The sequence below is a fragment of the Cyprinus carpio genome, chromosome B17 (assembly GCF_018340385.1).
Source record: "Cyprinus carpio isolate SPL01 chromosome B17, ASM1834038v1, whole genome shotgun sequence".
Classification (NCBI taxonomy): domain Eukaryota; kingdom Metazoa; phylum Chordata; class Actinopteri; order Cypriniformes; family Cyprinidae; genus Cyprinus; species Cyprinus carpio.
This window is the reverse complement of record NC_056613.1, coordinates 24,221,017-24,239,697: the sequence shown is the minus strand read 5'-3', so window position 1 is coordinate 24,239,697 and position 18,681 is coordinate 24,221,017. Positions and strand designations below refer to the sequence as shown.

Genomic DNA, 18,681 nt, shown 5'->3' with positions numbered 1-18,681 from the left:
AAAGTCAGATTTTCATGATATGTCACCTTTAATGGTACAAAGACCTCTTATATGCCAACAGATCAAGGCAAATTTGATTTCTCATGTTATGACCCCTTTAAATGTTCTCTTTGAATGTCATCATTCAAAGCGTTTCTGTCTTCATTTATTCAGCTGTAGCTGGATGCTTTTGTCCATGTTAGGGATTTCCTGGAGCGTCATGAGCTCTGTTACTTCTGTAATGCATATGTGGATTTTCTGTGCGAGGTTGTCTTCAGGCGTCTAGTATGAATGAAACAGACATAACAGTAGTTTATAGCACTAAATAATGGCCAATCCATAAAAATAATCAGGGATGTGAATTTTAAATTTACATTTACATTAACATTTAGTCATTTAGCAGACGCTTTTATCCAAAGTGACTTACAAATGAGGACAATGGAAGCAATCAAAATCAGCAAAAGAGCAATGATATATAAGTGCTAGAACAAGTCTCAGTTAGCTTAAACACAGTATACGTAGCAAGGGCTTTTAAATAATATAATAAATAAAAAAAAAGAAACAGAGTAGAATACACAAAAGAAAAGAAAATTAGAAAAAAAGATAGTTTAGATTTTTTTTTTTTTTTTTTAAAATAGAATTAGAATAGTGAGTGCAAAAGTTAAGAGGGTCAAATAAAGATGGGAGAGATGTGTTTTAAGCCGATTCTTGAAGATGGCTAAGGACTGAGCTACTCGGATTGAGTTGGGCAGGTCATTCCACCAGGAGGGAACATTTAATTTAAAAGTCCGTAAAAGTGACTTTGTGCTTCTTTGGGATGGCACAATCAAATAAATAAACTGTAACTGTGGTTAAAAAACCGAGGTATTTATTGAACCGTGGGTTAACTGTATTGTTGCCTCCCTACTGTTTACTCTAAAATACTGTAGAACAGGAATATCACAAACAATAGCGGGGTCAGTTAATTTTTTTGCAGTGGGCCGCGGAAACATATGTGTTTGGTTGTGTGGGCCGCGAGTTGAAAAAGGCTGGGAACCACTGCCATGAGGAAATTATTCCTCCTGCCCATTTGGTGAAAATGGGGCCAGATCGGGCACTCTGCTGGTAGAAAAGGGAGCACAGGACCTGATAGAGGCCTTGTGAGCTGCATGGCTGCATTCTTCAGTTGACTGGACACAAGCCCTCGCTGTGCTTCAGCAGCAATCACCCGTCCTCGATAAGAGATCGGTGTCAGGCTGCAGCTCTTCAGGAGACACCACTGAGACTGATCAGAGCTTCATTCAGAAGCAGAGCTGCTATTTACTGAGCGCACTGCTTCAAAGCAATCAAACCTCTGCGGTCTGTGCCGCTGGGTAATTTTCCATTATTTGGACTTCTTTTGCTCCACTGGACGCATTTGTCCACGGAATGGCAATCTCTCCGTGCCTTCTCATGCAATACAGTCTCCATAGTTTTGGACGACAGACAATGAGTTCTTTCAGTTTGTTCAGAAGTTGTGGGCCTGGAGGGAGAGAGATGGCCGGATTGGTGGCTTCAGGTGTCACTCAGGCGCAGCGCAGTCACCCAGAAGGAGAATGTAAATACCACAGGCCTCGTGGGCCTCCTTGAGTGGACGGACTGGTCGGACGGGGTGTGATGAAATCCTCTCTCTGGTTTGAACCAGCATGCTATGAGTCACACAGGCTCCTGTTACCTGTTCCTTCAATATTGTCTGTCTTCTTCCACCCCAGAGCATTTCTTATCTGTTTTGGTTGAGTTTGATTTGTACACTTTAAATAGCCTAAGCTCTTTGAGGAACTTAATAAAGCTTTTACAAACGCTTAGTGCTTACATCAAACATGACTTTGACATTTAATACATTGTTGCTAAATTAAGTCTAATTATTTCAATAAATTAGACATACTGTTTGATAGCTAAAACTGACCATTGAATTAAAAATCTTGAAAAATGAAATTGGGAAAAACATAATCATTATAAAATAATTATAATTAAAAATCATATTCAAACCCCCCCCCAATCATTTTTTAAATACTAATTGTACAAAATATTGTCTATTTTCCAAAAAATAAAAAATGTCAAATCAAAAATTCATGATAATCAAAATATTATTAAAACACAAAACTGAATAATATTCAAAAATGTGCAATCAGAAATCTAGGTTTTTCAATATGGACAATGGTTTTTGATCATCCTAATTACAAAGCCTGCGAGTGCGATTAATCGAAATCGAATCACAATCGCGATTTGAGACGTTGCAATTTTGCTAATTGCAAAGCCAACGACCACTATTTAAAAAAAAAATTCCATGCATTACTGAGTGACAGCCTTACTAACCAATAGAGTGAGCGCACCTCCGTTCTCCCCAATCAGCACTGCTCTAACAAACTGCGTAAATGCCCACTATAAAAAAAAAAAAAAAAAAGTTTGTGTGTGTGTGATTATGGCATCTGCAGGGTCAGATCGATAGTTAGGCAAATTAATACTAAAGTAAAACTTATGTAATATGAGATTACTTCGAAATGACAGACACCAAACAAAAAAGGTAACGTTAATTTACAAGAGCTATGTCACAACACATATCAAGAGCTCCCTTATCGGTTCTGCTTTCAGTGCTGGAGAATAAAATATATATTCTAAGATGCTTTTATTAGTACATGAATGTTATCTTGCACATTTTATCTCCCCAACAGATTCTTAATTGAAAGAAGTTTATAATGCATGTTCGCTATTTCCAATTAAGAAGACTCCACACACAGCCTGTGTCTCTGAAAGCTTCTCATACTCTCTCCTCTCTGCCGCGTCTCACAGAGGAGCCGTGTCAGCTCACGCCTGGCTCCGCTTTTAAAACAAGTGTAAATTCAGTCTAACTGCTTGCTAATTTCACTTGGATGAAGTGAAACATTCAGCACATTTTCCACTTGTTCTTAAAATCCCAAATGCTTAAAAATGTATACATCAGCCTATGTAACCTATGTAATACTTTAATAATTGACTAAATTAATACAGTATTTACACAAAATAAATGAATCTTTCCTGTGAAATTCAATAATTAAGTAAATTCTGTAAAAGTAGTAATACAATTATAATATTCCCTGCTAAAAACAAAACAAAACAATAGAGCCCCTCCCAAAACACAATAGAAAATTTTATGGATTTAAGGGTTATAATGGGAATTATATTGGCTTTAATGTAAACTATAATGGTGTCTACTGGTATTTGATGGATTCTATTGGTTGGATGTAATCTGTCTGATGGGAAACAGTAGAACAACAGTAATTCCAATTGGAATAACGCCCAAAATACACTTCAAAAAGGAATTTTGTAATTGTTTTAATGGAAACCAAAAGAATTTCTGTGATGGTTTCTATTGTTTTTTTCAGCAGGGTAAAGATACTCATAAGTTACTGTGCTGCACACTATTGACAATATTAAGCTGAATCTTGACTTTGCTAAATTAAAATCGCAAATCAAATCGCAATCACAATATCTGTAAAAAACCGCAATCAGATATTTTCCCCAAATCGCACAGCCCTATGTAAGAATGGCTTTCTGGTTTCAGTTGGGATGGGATTCAGATGTATTTGTTGCTGGACTGGCAGAGCCTGAATAAAACATGAGTACAGCCTTCAGAGAGGCTCTGGTATCATTAGGGCATTTAACAAACACAGTTTACTCTGCTTGAGCTCCCTTAAGATAATCAACATAACCTTTGGCTGATGGGCCAGATGACCCGCCTCTGACTAGTACTATTAACAGCAGACGCAGGGCTCGTACTGTACGTGAGTCAGCGGCACCAGCAGGACTGGGACTGTTAATATCTTTCTGAAAAGCACTGGTCAAATAGAGAGTTCAGTGGGGCTTCCACTGTGCAGTGATGGGTACTGGGTATTTATATATGACACACTTTAATGGCATTTGACGTTTTTAATATTGGAAAGTGATTGGCAACACAAAAACTAAAATTCATCTAGCAGGGCTCGAAATTGTTACCATTTTGATCTCATATGCTCCCGAAATGTAATCTGTGCGACCCCAAAATATATTTGGGATATATTTACTAAATATATTTGTGCGAGTGCAAATAATTGTTGTGGTGCGACCTCTTAATTTCTCTGCTAAACGTTCACGAATTACTGTACGTGCCTGCTGTGAGCTGATACAATGAGCGCTCCACCATTCTATCTAATGCATGTTTTAACAATTAGATTGGTTATATATTAGCCACCAATCTCACATGAAAGGGAGCGAACTCAGAAGTGATCAGTTTTTATTTTAATATAAAATATTTTAAGAAATATAACTGTAAGCTCTAAAACAAATTTTTTTCTATTTCCAGACATTAGGAAGTTTCAGCCGTATGTGTGAATGGCTGTGATATGATTCAGTCGTATCCAATCTAAGCTGCTGTTGCCCCAGAGCCATGTGAGATACTTATTATTAATTTAAAGGAAGATTCCATCATCTGATAAAACCAAAAAACTTTAATGTGTCAGTTGTGTCTCATTTATGAGTTTGAATGTGTGTTTAAGCCATGATTGCAGAGTCTGTCAGCTTTTTACAGTATCCGGAGTGAGGAAACTGGGTCACTGAGTGCAGTTTATCAGTGATTATTTTTTTTCTACATATGTTCCTGAAGGAATAGTGATCAACCAGAGTATTTGGTTATAATTTTTATAAAAATACTAATAAAATTTCTCATAAAAACTTTTAAATATATCAAAACAAAAAACATTCACAAAACACACAAATAAATCATAAAGTAATTAATTAATAAATTTTTTAATTAAAACTTTAAAACATCTTACAGTTTTCTATTTTTTTTCTTAAAGAAAAATCTCATAGCGTTAATTAAAAATGTTAATTGCAGTTTAATAGTATGTAGGGCCCTGTGATTTTCGTGATGTGGAAAACACAGAATCGCAAAATCCAGTCATAAAAATAGAACAACAAAGAATGTCATATAATTTGGCAACATTTTGTATATCAAAAGTAGGGCTATACACTTAATCAGATGGTGATATGGACTAGTTTCAATGAATATGAAAGCACAAAAATACTGTTATTGAAATCTGACGCCTGCATGTAGGACTGGGTAAAAAATGTTGATTTCTCGATTTTAATTGATTCTCATTTTTATGAAATGAAATTGATTTTTAAAAGTTTTCAGTTAATGAACAGAACATTGTAGCCTCCATCGCATCCAATAAATCGAAATAAGTTTTGTTACTTTTGATATGGAACAAAGTCCCAGATTTAAAATTCTTACCATTTTATTACAGTATTCAAACAGTAAATACCATTTTGGTGCTGTTTAATGTGGAGTGACGGATCACTGTAACGCGCCAGTGCAAGAGAAGCGGCAGCACTAAGTGTGCGTGAACTTATCATCTCCTCTGCTTTAATAACAGTTTCAGCACAAAATAAACATGAATAAACATCTGAAGGCATGTTGAAAGAAAGAGTACAACTTCTGTATCTGTATCCTGTCACAAGTAATCGCTCAATCAGTGTTTCAGCCGTGGAAAAACATGTGTAACAGCTTGTAAACAATGTCAGGTAATGTCACATTTACCTCAGAAAAAAACCTTTTCAGTGACCATTAACTCGTTAGTCTGCTAGAGAAATGAACTCTAGATGAATTCTAACATATTCATTATGATTTTTCATTTATTTTTAAATTAGGGATGCACCGATAGATATTTTTTTTGGCCCATACCGATACAAACAACTATTGGCCGATACCAATATTGGTCAATTGCATAAAGCAAGGCTTAAAAACAAGAGAAAAAAAAAAAGATTGGTTCACTCTGAGCAGAATCGGTATTTGAACATTTCTGTTCCTGCGTTCCTCTGTGAAACCGGTTTGAGTAGAAAACATAATTAATAATGTTATTTTTTTAAACTTTTTCTTTGCCGATAATAATATTATTAACAATAATAATAAAAATAAAGTACAGCGTTTAATTTACTCAGAGGAAAAAAAAGTCTTGAATGATCTCTCTTAGTCATAGCCAATACAGCGTCATCTTTTCTAGATTTACCAAAGACCAAATGTATTACACAAAAGAAAAAACTGTCAACGCAATAAAAACATTAAATAATTTTTATCAAGATATTTAAAAATGTTTTAGCATCAATAAAAAATGCTACTCCCATAGGCATTTTGAAAGGGAAAAAAACAGCCTGATAGACATCACGATGTTGCGCATCCAGTGTAGACAGCATCACTGATTATGAGTTCTAGTGACGGATCTATATATAGTGAATCTCTATTATAAATCAGTGGTTCTATAGTATTTTGTCGCGCCGCACCACTCGCCCCTGCCGATGTCATCGTCCATCGCGATGTTTTACTGTAGACATCAGCCGATGCCAAATTTGAAGACATCGCCCAACCCTAGTATAGGTCTATATATTCCTTTTTATGTAGCCTATACAGTTTTATTCTGTTTTCTCAGTTCACAGAAATGCTGCAGGTGCGTGATGTAACCTTGTGTGAATCCGTGTTTTACATTACACTGGTTTCAAACAAAAAGCTGCATATTACCTGCCATTTATTTTCTCTTAAGTGTAGGCCTAATGCTTGGCGGTTCGTGACATATCCTCGGATAAACTCGAACGCCGGTGTATTGCCATTGAGACTTACCTATGATGAATTTACAGCTGAAAGCGGGCATTTCACTCGTTGGATGCATCAGTGTCACGTTTGCATATGGCTGTACTATGCCGTCTGACAAACTATATTTTGTACAGATTTTATTTTGTTTTGGCAGGTATTTAATTATTTTGCCCAGAGAAAAATGTTGTATAATGCAACAGACATGCAACTCATTGTCTCCATGCAGTTAATTAATAAATCATCGATATCGGCCCTTTTCATGCTATTTCTGATATGCCGATGGCTTTAAAATAATCAAAAATCTGAAGATACATCGGTGCATCCCTAGTTTAAATAAATCCGTCAAGCAACATTTAAATGTTTGTATTTCAAAAAATGGATTGGAGTAGAAATATAATTCTGTAATTGTAACTTTATTATTATAAAAACTGAATTGAGTGTAATTTAAGTGTTTGTATATAAATCAGTATTATTTAAACTTCAGTTTTATAGTAATTTAGTACTAACTGGTTCTCATTTATATTTTACAGTATTAGTTGAGAGATTTTTTTTTTCCTTGGGAAAATTGAAAATGGCATGTCCTGTACCTGATATATATCCAAAATAATTTATATTAAATCGGTTCGAATTGAATCGGAAATCGAAAATTTGAAAATGGGGAACACTGAATAGGGAAAAATGAAATGCATATGATCCTATTAATGCCACCTCTGAGCTACATTTAAAATTTGGTGTAAATGCATCTTTTGTTAATACTGATTTTTATTTGATTATTAATTAAATGTAAGAATATTCAAACAAAATATATTCAATAAATAAAAGAACTTAAAAAAAAAAAAATTGCACTCAAAAACAAACAAATAAAGGCCAAAAACTCCCCTTAAAAAAAATAAAAATATGAAGAAGATCCAAGAATATCGCCCCTTAATTAAAATAATAAAAAACATCACTGTGGGGAATTGACCACTGCACAGAATATGAAGAAGATCTTTGGGAGTCAGCTGTCCACGACAGACCTAAACCAGCCAAGATGCCAGCACAAAAACACACTCAGCTAAATACTGTCCAATAATCTGTATCAACAGAATCTCAGAAAAATATAGATCCCACAGCCCTACTGTGATATAGACCCTAATCTGCTGACACAGAGAGTGTCATTTGAATTACATTCAAATTGAGATGTAGAACAGGAACTGCAAATCCTTGATTACATTAGATATGAGTCAACTTTCTATTATTTGACACCCTGAGGAGTCTTGGTGTCTGTCCGAGGGCTTTGTCAAGTGAAGGTATGCAGACCTGCCCTTCACAGATAACACTGAACCCTGACAGAGCCTTAAACACGTGCTCACTTTCATTTAGATATGCAAATGATGGTGCCTTTGTGTGCGTTTCAGCTCTGCTCTCGTTATCTGTGGTACTGTACACTCCACAGTGGTCACTGAAGGTAGAGACTCCAGTACTGTTAGCAGTGATCTGCGAAGTACAGAGAGATTCTTTCAGAGAGATGCACTTTTCATCCTTAAAATAAAGCAGATAAGTTAGGCAGAGAATGTGATGGCAAAACCAGCTAAATCTCCCACTTGCTACAGCAAAATACTTTTAATTTGGGTATTTCCACATGGACTCATTAAATTGATCAAAAGTGACAGTAAATGCATGTATACGATTACAAAAAATAAAATAAAAATAATGTTGTTTTTTGTGCTTTCTATTCATAAGATAATCCTAAAATATACCACGGTTTCCACAACAATGTGAAGCAGCGCAAGTTTAAACACTGAGGATAATAAATGTTTCTGTGTTTCATGCTCTCTCTCTCTCTCTCTCTCTCTCTCTCTCTCTCTCTCTCTCTCTCCCTCTCTCCCTTTTTTCCATCCCTCCTGCTCTTTCACTTTCTCCATTCTGGTATGGAGTTTTTCAGGGTGAAGACGCCCCATCAGAGGCATATCTGAACTTCAGGAGTCATTCACTTTTGGACAATTAATATATCATAGTAATTTCTAGTATTGCATTCATCTTTTTGGACTGTTTGATTTAGATCTTTGATAACATGACATGACTGATAGCATTCACTGGGCAGTCTACTTCAGTTCTGACGGCCTCGTTTTCATCGAAAACTTAAATAGTACCAAAACACCTCAAACTGTCTCTGAAATATATGAAATATATAGGCCAAACACTATAAGCTGACCCAAGAGTGAACATAATTAGAGAAATTCAATCCCCCCCAATCAGCAGTTTTCTGCTATTATTCAGTAATGAACTATAATAAATACAAAAGATCTCAACTGTAATGTCTGCGATTGTGAACTTATATGTGACAGGATTAAAAAATGTGGTGGATTAAAAATGTTTGGGTTTGTGATTGATTGATTGATTTTTAAAGGAAAAGTAATTGGTATTTTTTGGAAATTGTAGGTGTATCACTGTTTCAACTTTTGAGAGAAGCTTTGTTTGTGTGTGTTAGTGTGTGTGTGTGTAATCGTTTTAAAAATAAAATAAATGAAGAGTGTTAATGTTTTTGCCTGAATGAAGATTGACTTTGTATGTTGCTTCTTTAGTATGTCTACTTAGATTTTCTTTTTCTTGGTTTGCGGTGATATTGCTTGGTTTTGCTGAGTTTCGTCTTGTTTGGTGGTTTGTGATAAACTGAGTTCAGTAAGTCGCAATACGAGTCATGGCCTCTGTATGATGACTTCAGATATTCAGTTCTAATTTACACCAGCGTTTAGGGTTTTCCACATCTGATCCATTTGACGAAAATGCATCATAATACCATGCAGAAAGCAGGGTTATCATATCATGATACTTACTTCTTACCTGTGGTTAATGGAACCAAAAACTAGTGCTGGAGTAAGTTCAGTCAGTTATGTGTATTTTCTTGAGACGTTCTCAACAGAGCGCTGAATCCAGGAGCCACCGTGGAAACTTTAGTTTAATGGCACTCGTAGTGCAGATCATCTAGTGTTATCTAAAGTACAGGTACGTACCGTTGGCACTGAATTGATACTTCAGTTTTACGGTAGTCCCAAGTACCTGCTCAATTCTTGATTATGAATTGTTTCCCTATAACCAACAAATTGTGTAGTATAGACAGATTTTTTATTTTTTTAAAAGAGAGCGCTCTTTGCTCTTAGCTTGCTGTTTATTACATAACATCATGTCAGCTATGACGAGCCTTTCTGTGGTGTGGACAATGCCAACTTTAATATTTACCTTGACATTTACTATGAAATCATATTTTATTTTTTCCCCCAAATATTTTCCATTTCAGTTTTTCTAGATTGTGTTTCATTAAATATTAATAATCAAAAAGCTTTTCTAATCAGTTACATTTATAAAACTTAAAAAACCACAAAAAAATTTACAGTAATAATTATTTTGTTTATAAACAATTATTTATTCATTCAGAATTTTTCTGTATTAATGGTTTAATACAAATTTATTATAACCATAAAAATAATATAATGTATTATCAACACCAAATAAGTTTTAATAAAGTACAATAAATTAAAAAAACACAACAAAAATAATAAAAACATGAAAGAAAAATTGTCATATTATTATTAGTTATTATTATTACTACTTTACAATAAGGTTTCATTTGTTAAATACATAAGGTTTTTATGAATCATTGCGAATCTCCTTTCTTAATAATCACTCCATGGAAGAGAGGGGCGGGGTTAGGAGAGCTCATTAGCATTTAAAGGAACATGCACCAAAACGGGTCGCTGTGAACAGAGCAGTTTTTGACAGGGTGAAAAGGGTGTTGTTTTACTCTACCATTGAGAAATTTGAACCAAAGTATGTTGTAGACTTTGTTGTAGACCCTAAAGAATCATATCATCCGATGATAGTAAGTGTTAGCCACTCATTGGCTGGGAAAACATGTAGCTCCTCCCCTAAAGCCCTGTGCTGGTCTGGTCAAAGCAAGCGAAGTCTCAGTACAGAGCCACAGTGTTATTCTTTTGGAGATAGCTGTCTCTGATCAGTGCTGTCTGAGTGATAATAACTTCTCAGTATTTCAGGCTTCGTGTAAAGATTTTTTCCCATCATTACATAAGTGGTCAGTGATGCCTGAAATTGCTATTTCCAGCTTAATCGCGTGTCTTGGAGAGTTTTCATTCACGAGACGTCTGACATGGAGCCATGTGTTGTTGTGTGGAATGAGAGCTTTTCTGAGAGCGTCTCTCTGTCTGTCGGTCTCAAAGCGCTTTTGTCTTCCTCTCCAGGTTCCTTTTGCTGGAATTAATAAGTGTTTTCCGTTCCTGGAGAGATGATTTAAATAGGTTCTCTGGGAGGCCAGCGCTGGTGTGTGCTCGGTGAGCCGCGTGACTGAGGCAGCGAGTGGCTTGTGTCTGGCCCGAGCTCAGCTTAATGGCCTCATTAACACACACACACACACACACACACACACACACAAAGAGACAACACTCCTTCATTCACTCACTCTTCACTTCACACTGTTTACTCACTCATTCAGTCAGTCAGTTCTCTTTCTGGTTTATTCACTTGCTTAATTATTTACTTCATGGAAACCTTTATGTAGCATTACCATAAGACACACCGTGCTCATTTTTACTTGAAGAATAAGTTGGATTGGTTAAATTGCATTTTATTAATCAAAAATTATGTTTACTCAATTTAAATTCATTACACTTTAACAGTTTAATTTAAATATATATAATAGGGAGATCTGATCCATTCTTTTCTTAACACCATTTTATTTTATCTTTAAAAAAAAAAATATATATTATATATATATATATATATATATATATATATATTTTTTTTTTAATATATATATATATATATATATATATATAATATTTTTTTTTTTTTTTTTTTTTTTTTGATTTATCATTAATTGGTTCTGTTTTTATTTCATAAAAAATCATAAAAAAAATTAAATCAACAAATTTTCTTTTCAAATTTCCAAACAAATTTACTAAACCAAACCTTATCACAAAACAAATGAATTCATAAAACTTCATAAAACACATGAAATCAATTTTATCCTGCAAACTTTGTGTAATAAAACACATGAAATCAAAGATATTTATACTCATGAGAGGTTGTTACAACAATAACAATACCTACAATAACAAAAAACTCAAATCTTTACAACCCAAATCAAATTCCCACAACTAAAATCTGAATCCCTCATTAAAAATATGATACAAATAGAGCTGTATTCTTTTCAACCTTTCTGAGATGCCTGGATTTTAAATTGTGCTGTGTATTTATTTACTTTACTTTTATCCTGCTGTATTTCCAGGGGTGTTGTGTAAATGTGATTTATAATTGTATTTGCCTGAACATTTCTTGCAAATTACTTCAGAGTTGTAAGAGCATAATGATAATGGTGTGTGAATGAAAGAAACTTATGAAAAAGATGCACCTATTAAAGAAAAAAACACATCAATCTAATAAAGAAATAAATCCATCAATTTAAGGGGAATTAGAGCTGAAATGTGTGAATGTTGTGAGTGGCTTTTATTTCACCCCCTTGATGCCAGACTCGCTCTCCCACACACTGCACAGTGAAACGTGAAATGTGTAAGTGGGCATTTTAACATGGGGAGTCTATGAGACTGACTCCCTTTTGATGCCAGACTCAAGCTCAGTCGATGAATTGCAAACACTGCATTGGCAGTGAAGAGAGCGGGAGGTTGCCCAGCTCGGTATGGATAAGGTAACCAGACGTCCCGTTTTTCCCCGGGAGTAACAATTCGTTGGTCCGATTAACTTAAGTTTGAAGGCGGACGGGAACGAACATCACGCTGTGATTGTTCTCTCTGTGGCGCGCGAGCAACAGGAAGTTCCTCAGTTCATTATACAGCTCGCGATCAGTTCTCAACGCTCAGATACACAACACAGCAGTCCAAAATGTTTATCGTGTATGATATCTCACGTAAATAGGTTATGGATTAACTGTGAACGTGACAGGTGGGTGAAAACTGACTGTGTCAGTATTACATGCATGCCTTCCGTCTTAAAAGGACAGCATTCCAAATTAAATACCTATCTGTCCTTAATGTTAACCAAACAAAAATGTGTAAATAAACATGTATACATGTTAAAAGTACTACCCACTGTATCTGAAAAAAGAGTTTAATTTGTATCTCTATTGTATTTGTCTTATTGTGCTTTTTTGATATATATATATTACTATTTTTATAAGGTGACTCCTTTTTCACTTAAAGAGAAAGTTCACCCAAAAATGAAAATGGTCAATAATTTATTCAAGATTTTCCAAATTCAGATTTTGATTAAATTTTGGATAAGAATTGAATCTAAAGAGAGAAGAATTAATGATTAAATTTAATTTGAAAACTATAAAATCTCTACCAAAAATAAATTCTGATAACTACAGTTTGGCTAAAACTATTGACTAAAGTAGTGACTAAAAAGTGAATAAAATGCACCTTTTCGCACTAAAAAAACTATGAAAGACTCAAATGACTAAAATGTGACTAAGACTATTAAGCATTTTCGTCTCAAGACTAAGGGCCTGTTCACACCAAGGACGATAACTATAAAGATAACGATAAAGATATAGTTCTAAAAATCGTTTTCAGTATTAAAGAACAGCAGAGTCCACACCACAACTATAACGATAAAGACAAAGAAAAACGATATCCCTGGAATCACTTTCAAAACAATTTTTTTTCCAGTTGATGAACAATAAAAAATTGACAGCCAATCAGAATCCATCCTGCTGTAACGTGCTCGAGAATTTAAGCGGCAGAAGAGCGTGCGCTTAGAATAAACAGAAGATATCGTTCGCTGGGTGGACTCTAATATCGTTATCTTTATAGTTATCTTTATAGTTATCGTTCTTGGTGTGAACGGGCCTTAAGACTAAGACTAAATCAAAAACGCCTGCCAAAATTAACACTGGCACAGTGAAACGTGAAATGTGTAAAATGATGTTTCACTGACAACCTTTTGCAGTGGCAGAGCAACAGGAAGTCTTTCATTATGTGCAAGAGAGACTGATGCGGCTTCAGTCATCATCAGTATGATAGAGTGATGCATCGATTCACTGCAGGCACAGAAGAGAGAGCTTGAGTCCGGCGAGAGAAACTTAAAAGGAGCACATGAGGAAATTGTTGTACTAATCACCTGAATAGTTCATTAGTCATTCTAATAATCATTACATTAAAATACATGAGAAGAAATTGTGTAATCCCGATTCTATCATGGAGTTTGTTAAATTTTGGATGAATGAATCAAAAGTTGGGCAGTAGACTTAATCAAATGAAGATAATTATGGACTAATGTCTGTGAATATACACCGCAAAAAGACTGCTAATGAAATCTGAATTTTGCATGTTGTTTGTGTGTGTGTGTGTGTGTGTGTGTCAGTTTGGTCTACATACTGAAGCTCACATGACACTCGTCTGTCTCACTCAGTGAACACATGAACTTCATCTCCAGAGCTGGGTCACTCCTCCAGTGTTTCACCAAAACTACCGTCAGATACACACCAACTCAAAGCTCTTCACTACAACATGCCAAAATAAAAGTTCAGACAGAAATGTATTAATATTGTTAAGTAGAAAATAATTAAATAATAAATAATAATCATTATTATTATTATTATCACATTTAAAAAATGAATAATATGTATGATTTTTTTGCTTTCCACTGTTATGATAATACATTTGTGTTAAATCATAAATCCAGAAAAATGATTGTGTATTAAAAAAAAATTGTGAAAAATTTAATTGAATTTGGTGAAAATGAAACTGATAAAATAGAGCATTAAAATTCCATCTTTCTTAAACTGTCAAGTTGTGTAGGATTCATGATTTCAATCATTTTGAATAAATGTTTGATTGCTGCACAGATAGGATTCGTCATCAGCGCGTTCGCGTACGCTGTGCAGACAAACATCAACAACCCGACCTTCCTTCTTGGTATTGTAGTACTTTACTAACTGTAATATATAGTTTTGTCACCGGTGAATGACACATGATGTATTGTAGTAATGTTGTCTCTGGTCATCTGGTCTGTTCGCGTTCATGCCTTCAGGGGGCGTGGCTTTGGATGGCAATTTGCAGCGAGGGTTGGACGTACACTTACAGTGCTAAAAGACTAGCATTTTCCAAGATCTCCTACTGCACCTTTAATGACAGAATTTTCATTTTTGGGTGAACTTGCCCTTTAAGCTTTGGCCAGTTGCGGCAGCAGCATCTACTATATGACCAACAGTCCAGCGACCCTGTGACCTCCAGAGATACGATCACTGTCAGCGTGAACGGAGCTTCAGACTGAACCGAACGCAGAGAGAGGATTTGAGTGACGAGTTGTGGCAGAAATCTGTGGAGTGGTGTTTTTCATGGTCTCCTCCGCAGCATCAGAGCTTCGCCCGCGGCCTGCAGTCACTCTGACCTAAATACAGACGAGCGGAGCAAAGCTGCTGAACTTGAGCTTTGTGAAGGATTCTCTCTCTCTCCTCTTCCTCCGTGCTGCTTTCTTCTGAGTCTCTCACAGTCTCTGTCCTCTGACAGTAGATGAACTCATTGGCAGCGGTCCGGACGTTTGATGTCCCACACACACACATGCGCACTAAGCTTTTCTGCTTATTAATATTTTTTCCTCTGCATTTTCTTCTGCTACTCTGCATTTTGAGACTGGGAAAGAATATCTGTGATGAAAGAGGAGCTGCTGCTCACGAAGCGTCCAGCTTTATATTACCTACAATACCATTCAAAAGTCTGCAGTCAGTTTTTGAAAGACCTCTTCTGCTCACCAAGACTGTGTTTATTTAGTTAAAAATACAGTAAAAATAGTGAAATGTTATTACAATTTAAAATAACTGTTTACTATTGTAACATATTTTAAACTGTAATTTATTTCTGTGATCGAAGCTGTATTTTCAGCATCATTACTCCAGTCTTCAGTGTCACATGATCTTCAGAAATCATTCTAATATACTGATTTGCTGCTCAAGAAACACTCAATAAAAATTTATTACTATAAAATGATGTTTAAAACAAAATAGCCGACAAATATTTTATTTTTTTTTTTCTTTTTTTCCACGGTTCTTTGAATAGTAGTAGGAGTTTGCAGAGGTTATTTAAAATAAATATATTTAATGTCGTTTTTGATCTATTTATGCAACCTTGATCCAATTAATCTTATGTGGCATGTGGGTAATTATATTTGGTTACAGTTGCAAACCTGTGTGTGTGGTTTCTGTTTCTGTCACTCACACATCACACACAAGCTGGGCTCGGCACTGGCTTCTCATGCTAATGTGCTTTTGTGTTTTCCTCCTTTCAAGACATGCTGTTTCTCACTGCCTCTGTGTGTGTGTGTGTGTGTGTGTGTGTGTGTGTGTGTGTGTGTGTGTGTGTGTGTGTGTGTGTGTGTGGTTATGCGTCTCTCCTGGCTCATTCAAATGAGTGTCACGTTATGCTGTTGAAATCTGAGCTTCTGTGGAGTGTAAAAGACAATGAATCTTCAGCCTGTTTCTGTGCTGCTCTCTCTGAAGCTTGTGCTGTGTGTGTGTGTGTGTGTGTGTGTGTCTGTGTGTGTGTGTGTGTGTGTGTGTGTGAGAGAGAGTCTGTCTGCTGTCTGGCTCTGCAGGTGACTGACTGACTGCAGTGGCTCTGATGTGACTCAGCTGGTGCATTCAGGGGTGAACACCGTTCATATCTTTTTCACTTTTCTTGCGTGTGTGTGTGTGTGTGTGTTTGTGTGTGTGTGCTGGTGCATTCAGGGGTGAACACCGTTCATATCTTGTTCATTTGTGTGTTAGCGAGAGAATTATTGTGTGTGTGTGTGATAAGTGGACAGAGAAATGTTTAACTCCTTGCTTCTACTCTGCTACAGTGATCACGTCTAGTAGTCGTCTCAGAAGAATAGCTACAACTAAAAAAATAATCCAATCCATCCTTTATATCCCCTAAAACTTTTATTTTGACATTGCTGAGGAAGCCAATACTCCAATCCAGCCTTTAGATCCTCTGCATTTGAAGCTCGCATACAAACGCATGTACTGTTTGTGTGATTTACTCCTGTATTTACTTCCTTTTTTTTATTCATGTTTTTATTCATTTCTTTATTAAGTTCCTTAAAGGGTTTGTTCACCCAAAGTTGAAAATGTTCTCATTTAGTTAACCTCATGTTGTTCCAAACCTTTGTGAATTTCTTTCAGCTGTTGAACACACACACAAACACAGACACAAAAATATATTTAAAAAAATGTTGGTGACAAAACAGCTGATGGTAGCCATTGATGTCTATTGTATAGATAAAAATACTATGGAAGTCAATGGCTACCGTCGACTTTTCAGTTACCATCATTCTTCAAAAATCATACAGGTTTGGGACAACATGAGTGTGAGCAAAATGTTATTTTTTTGGAATTATCCCTTTAAGTATAATCTGTTTATGTTGCTGTTTTTTATCCTATTTATTATATTTCAAGTGATCTATTTCCGATTTAGTGAATATTATTTAAGATAAATGTGAATTTAAATGCAGCAGTCAGTTTTATATCAGCCATCACCCATCCTTCTCTCTAAAATATCAGCATTAGCCATCAAAAAAATCCATATCAGTTGACCACAATTCAGTACCAAATAGATGTTAAAAATGTAAGGTGTTTTTACCGTTTCCAGTAATCTCTCAATATGGTATCTGAGCGCTATACTGGTGCTGGGATTGACTTCTGAAGTTTTGATCCCATGTCTGTGAGATGATCTGTATTTATTGTTTTGTTTTACTTTTTCCAATAGTTTGGAATTTCTAGTCATCAGTGGAGCAGATAATCAGATGTCTGTCTGTTTCATCTGTCTGAAACGTCTCCGTCTGTCTGTCTGCAGGAGGAGGCTGAGCGATGAATAAGCTACGGCAGAGTTTCCGGCGAAAGAAAGACGTCTACGTGCCAGAGTCCAGCCGGCCGCACCAGTGGCAGACAGACGAGGAGGCCGTGCGCGGGGCCAAATGCAGCTTCGCCGTCAAGGTAATGGACACATGCACACCTGTGCTGAGGCACCTGCAGCTGTCAATCATTCTCATGCACTTAATGCTGGAGATTACTGGAGCTTTGAGGGACTTGTGGAGCGCTGTTGTGCCTTGACTCTGACACAGATCACGCCATGCCACAAGCTCACAGTGTGTGTGACCCATTTTGGAAAATTCTCGATATGGTTTTTGATATGGAAACCAGGCATTGTGATAAGAATAACTCAACAAATATAATAAAAGCACAGCATTAAAATAAGTGTTCTTCTGTGATCTTAGCAGGTCCTGTTTTTGAACTATTTCCCATTTTCTGAGAATTTTCTAAGAAAAAAAAAAAGAAGAAGAAGAAGAAGAAAAAGGGCTAAATGTGCCCTTAAATGTAGTTTTATCAAAAAACAAACAAAAAAAAGTAAATAATCTAAAATATCTTAAATGGTATAATAAAAACCTTTATATTTCAAAAAGTAAAAAAAAAGGTCATGTATATGTATGTGTCATTGTTTAATGTGTGCCCGAAGTCAAATAATTTGAGTTACATGACTTATTTTGCGATTGTGTGGGTTTGTTATATATAGACATGCAATGCTAATTAAATTAAGCAGGAAGGTTGAATTTTAAGTTGTGTCTCAAAGGTTATTAAACTAAATATGGGTCAGAAAGATTGATTAACAAGTTTAGTTTTCAGTTATTTTTGATTTAATAGAAGTTGCAAAGAGATGCAAAAAAAGCAAGTAAAAAATTGATACTCAACTTTCTTTGAGAGCGTTTGTTGCCCGTTGAACGTTGCCCGTTGTTGGCCATGTGATTGGCTGTGATCTTTAGTGGTTCTGCACAGCCTGCGCCGTCCTTAACCTGCTTTTGATGTGTCTCTGATTTACCACATTTACCCACAATCCCTTCAGGAGTAGCCTGAAACCAAAGACTCCTCTTCAGTCTGACCATCAGTGTCCTCTTCTCCTGGAGAGCTCTTATTCGCCTCTGTGCTTTTAGTCTGCTTTAGCGTATCATAGTGTGAGGTCACGGTAAATTGGTGGCCTGTGACGGGTTTGTGTCTTAATGAGTGTGCGTGTGTTTGTGTTGTGTCCTAGATTCACTCA

The 18,681-nt window shown here is 35.9% G+C and overlaps 1 protein-coding gene across 5 annotated transcripts in view; it reads left to right on the top strand.

Annotated features, from left to right (window-relative positions):
* Positions 1–18,681, top strand: part of LOC109087857 (NUMB endocytic adaptor protein) — a 590,428-nt gene that overhangs the window by 549,552 nt on the left and 22,195 nt on the right. For 4 of the 5 annotated variants that reach the window (XM_042742894.1, XM_042742893.1, XM_042742892.1 and 1 more), the window contains exon 2: positions 17,443–17,582. In XM_042742894.1, coding sequence (XP_042598828.1) covers positions 17,457–17,582 — 126 coding nt within the window. In that variant the 5' untranslated portion in view covers positions 17,443–17,456. Of the gene's footprint in view, positions 1–17,423; positions 17,583–18,681 lie in introns of those variants that run through there. The other variant, XM_019102042.2, reaches the window with a different exon arrangement.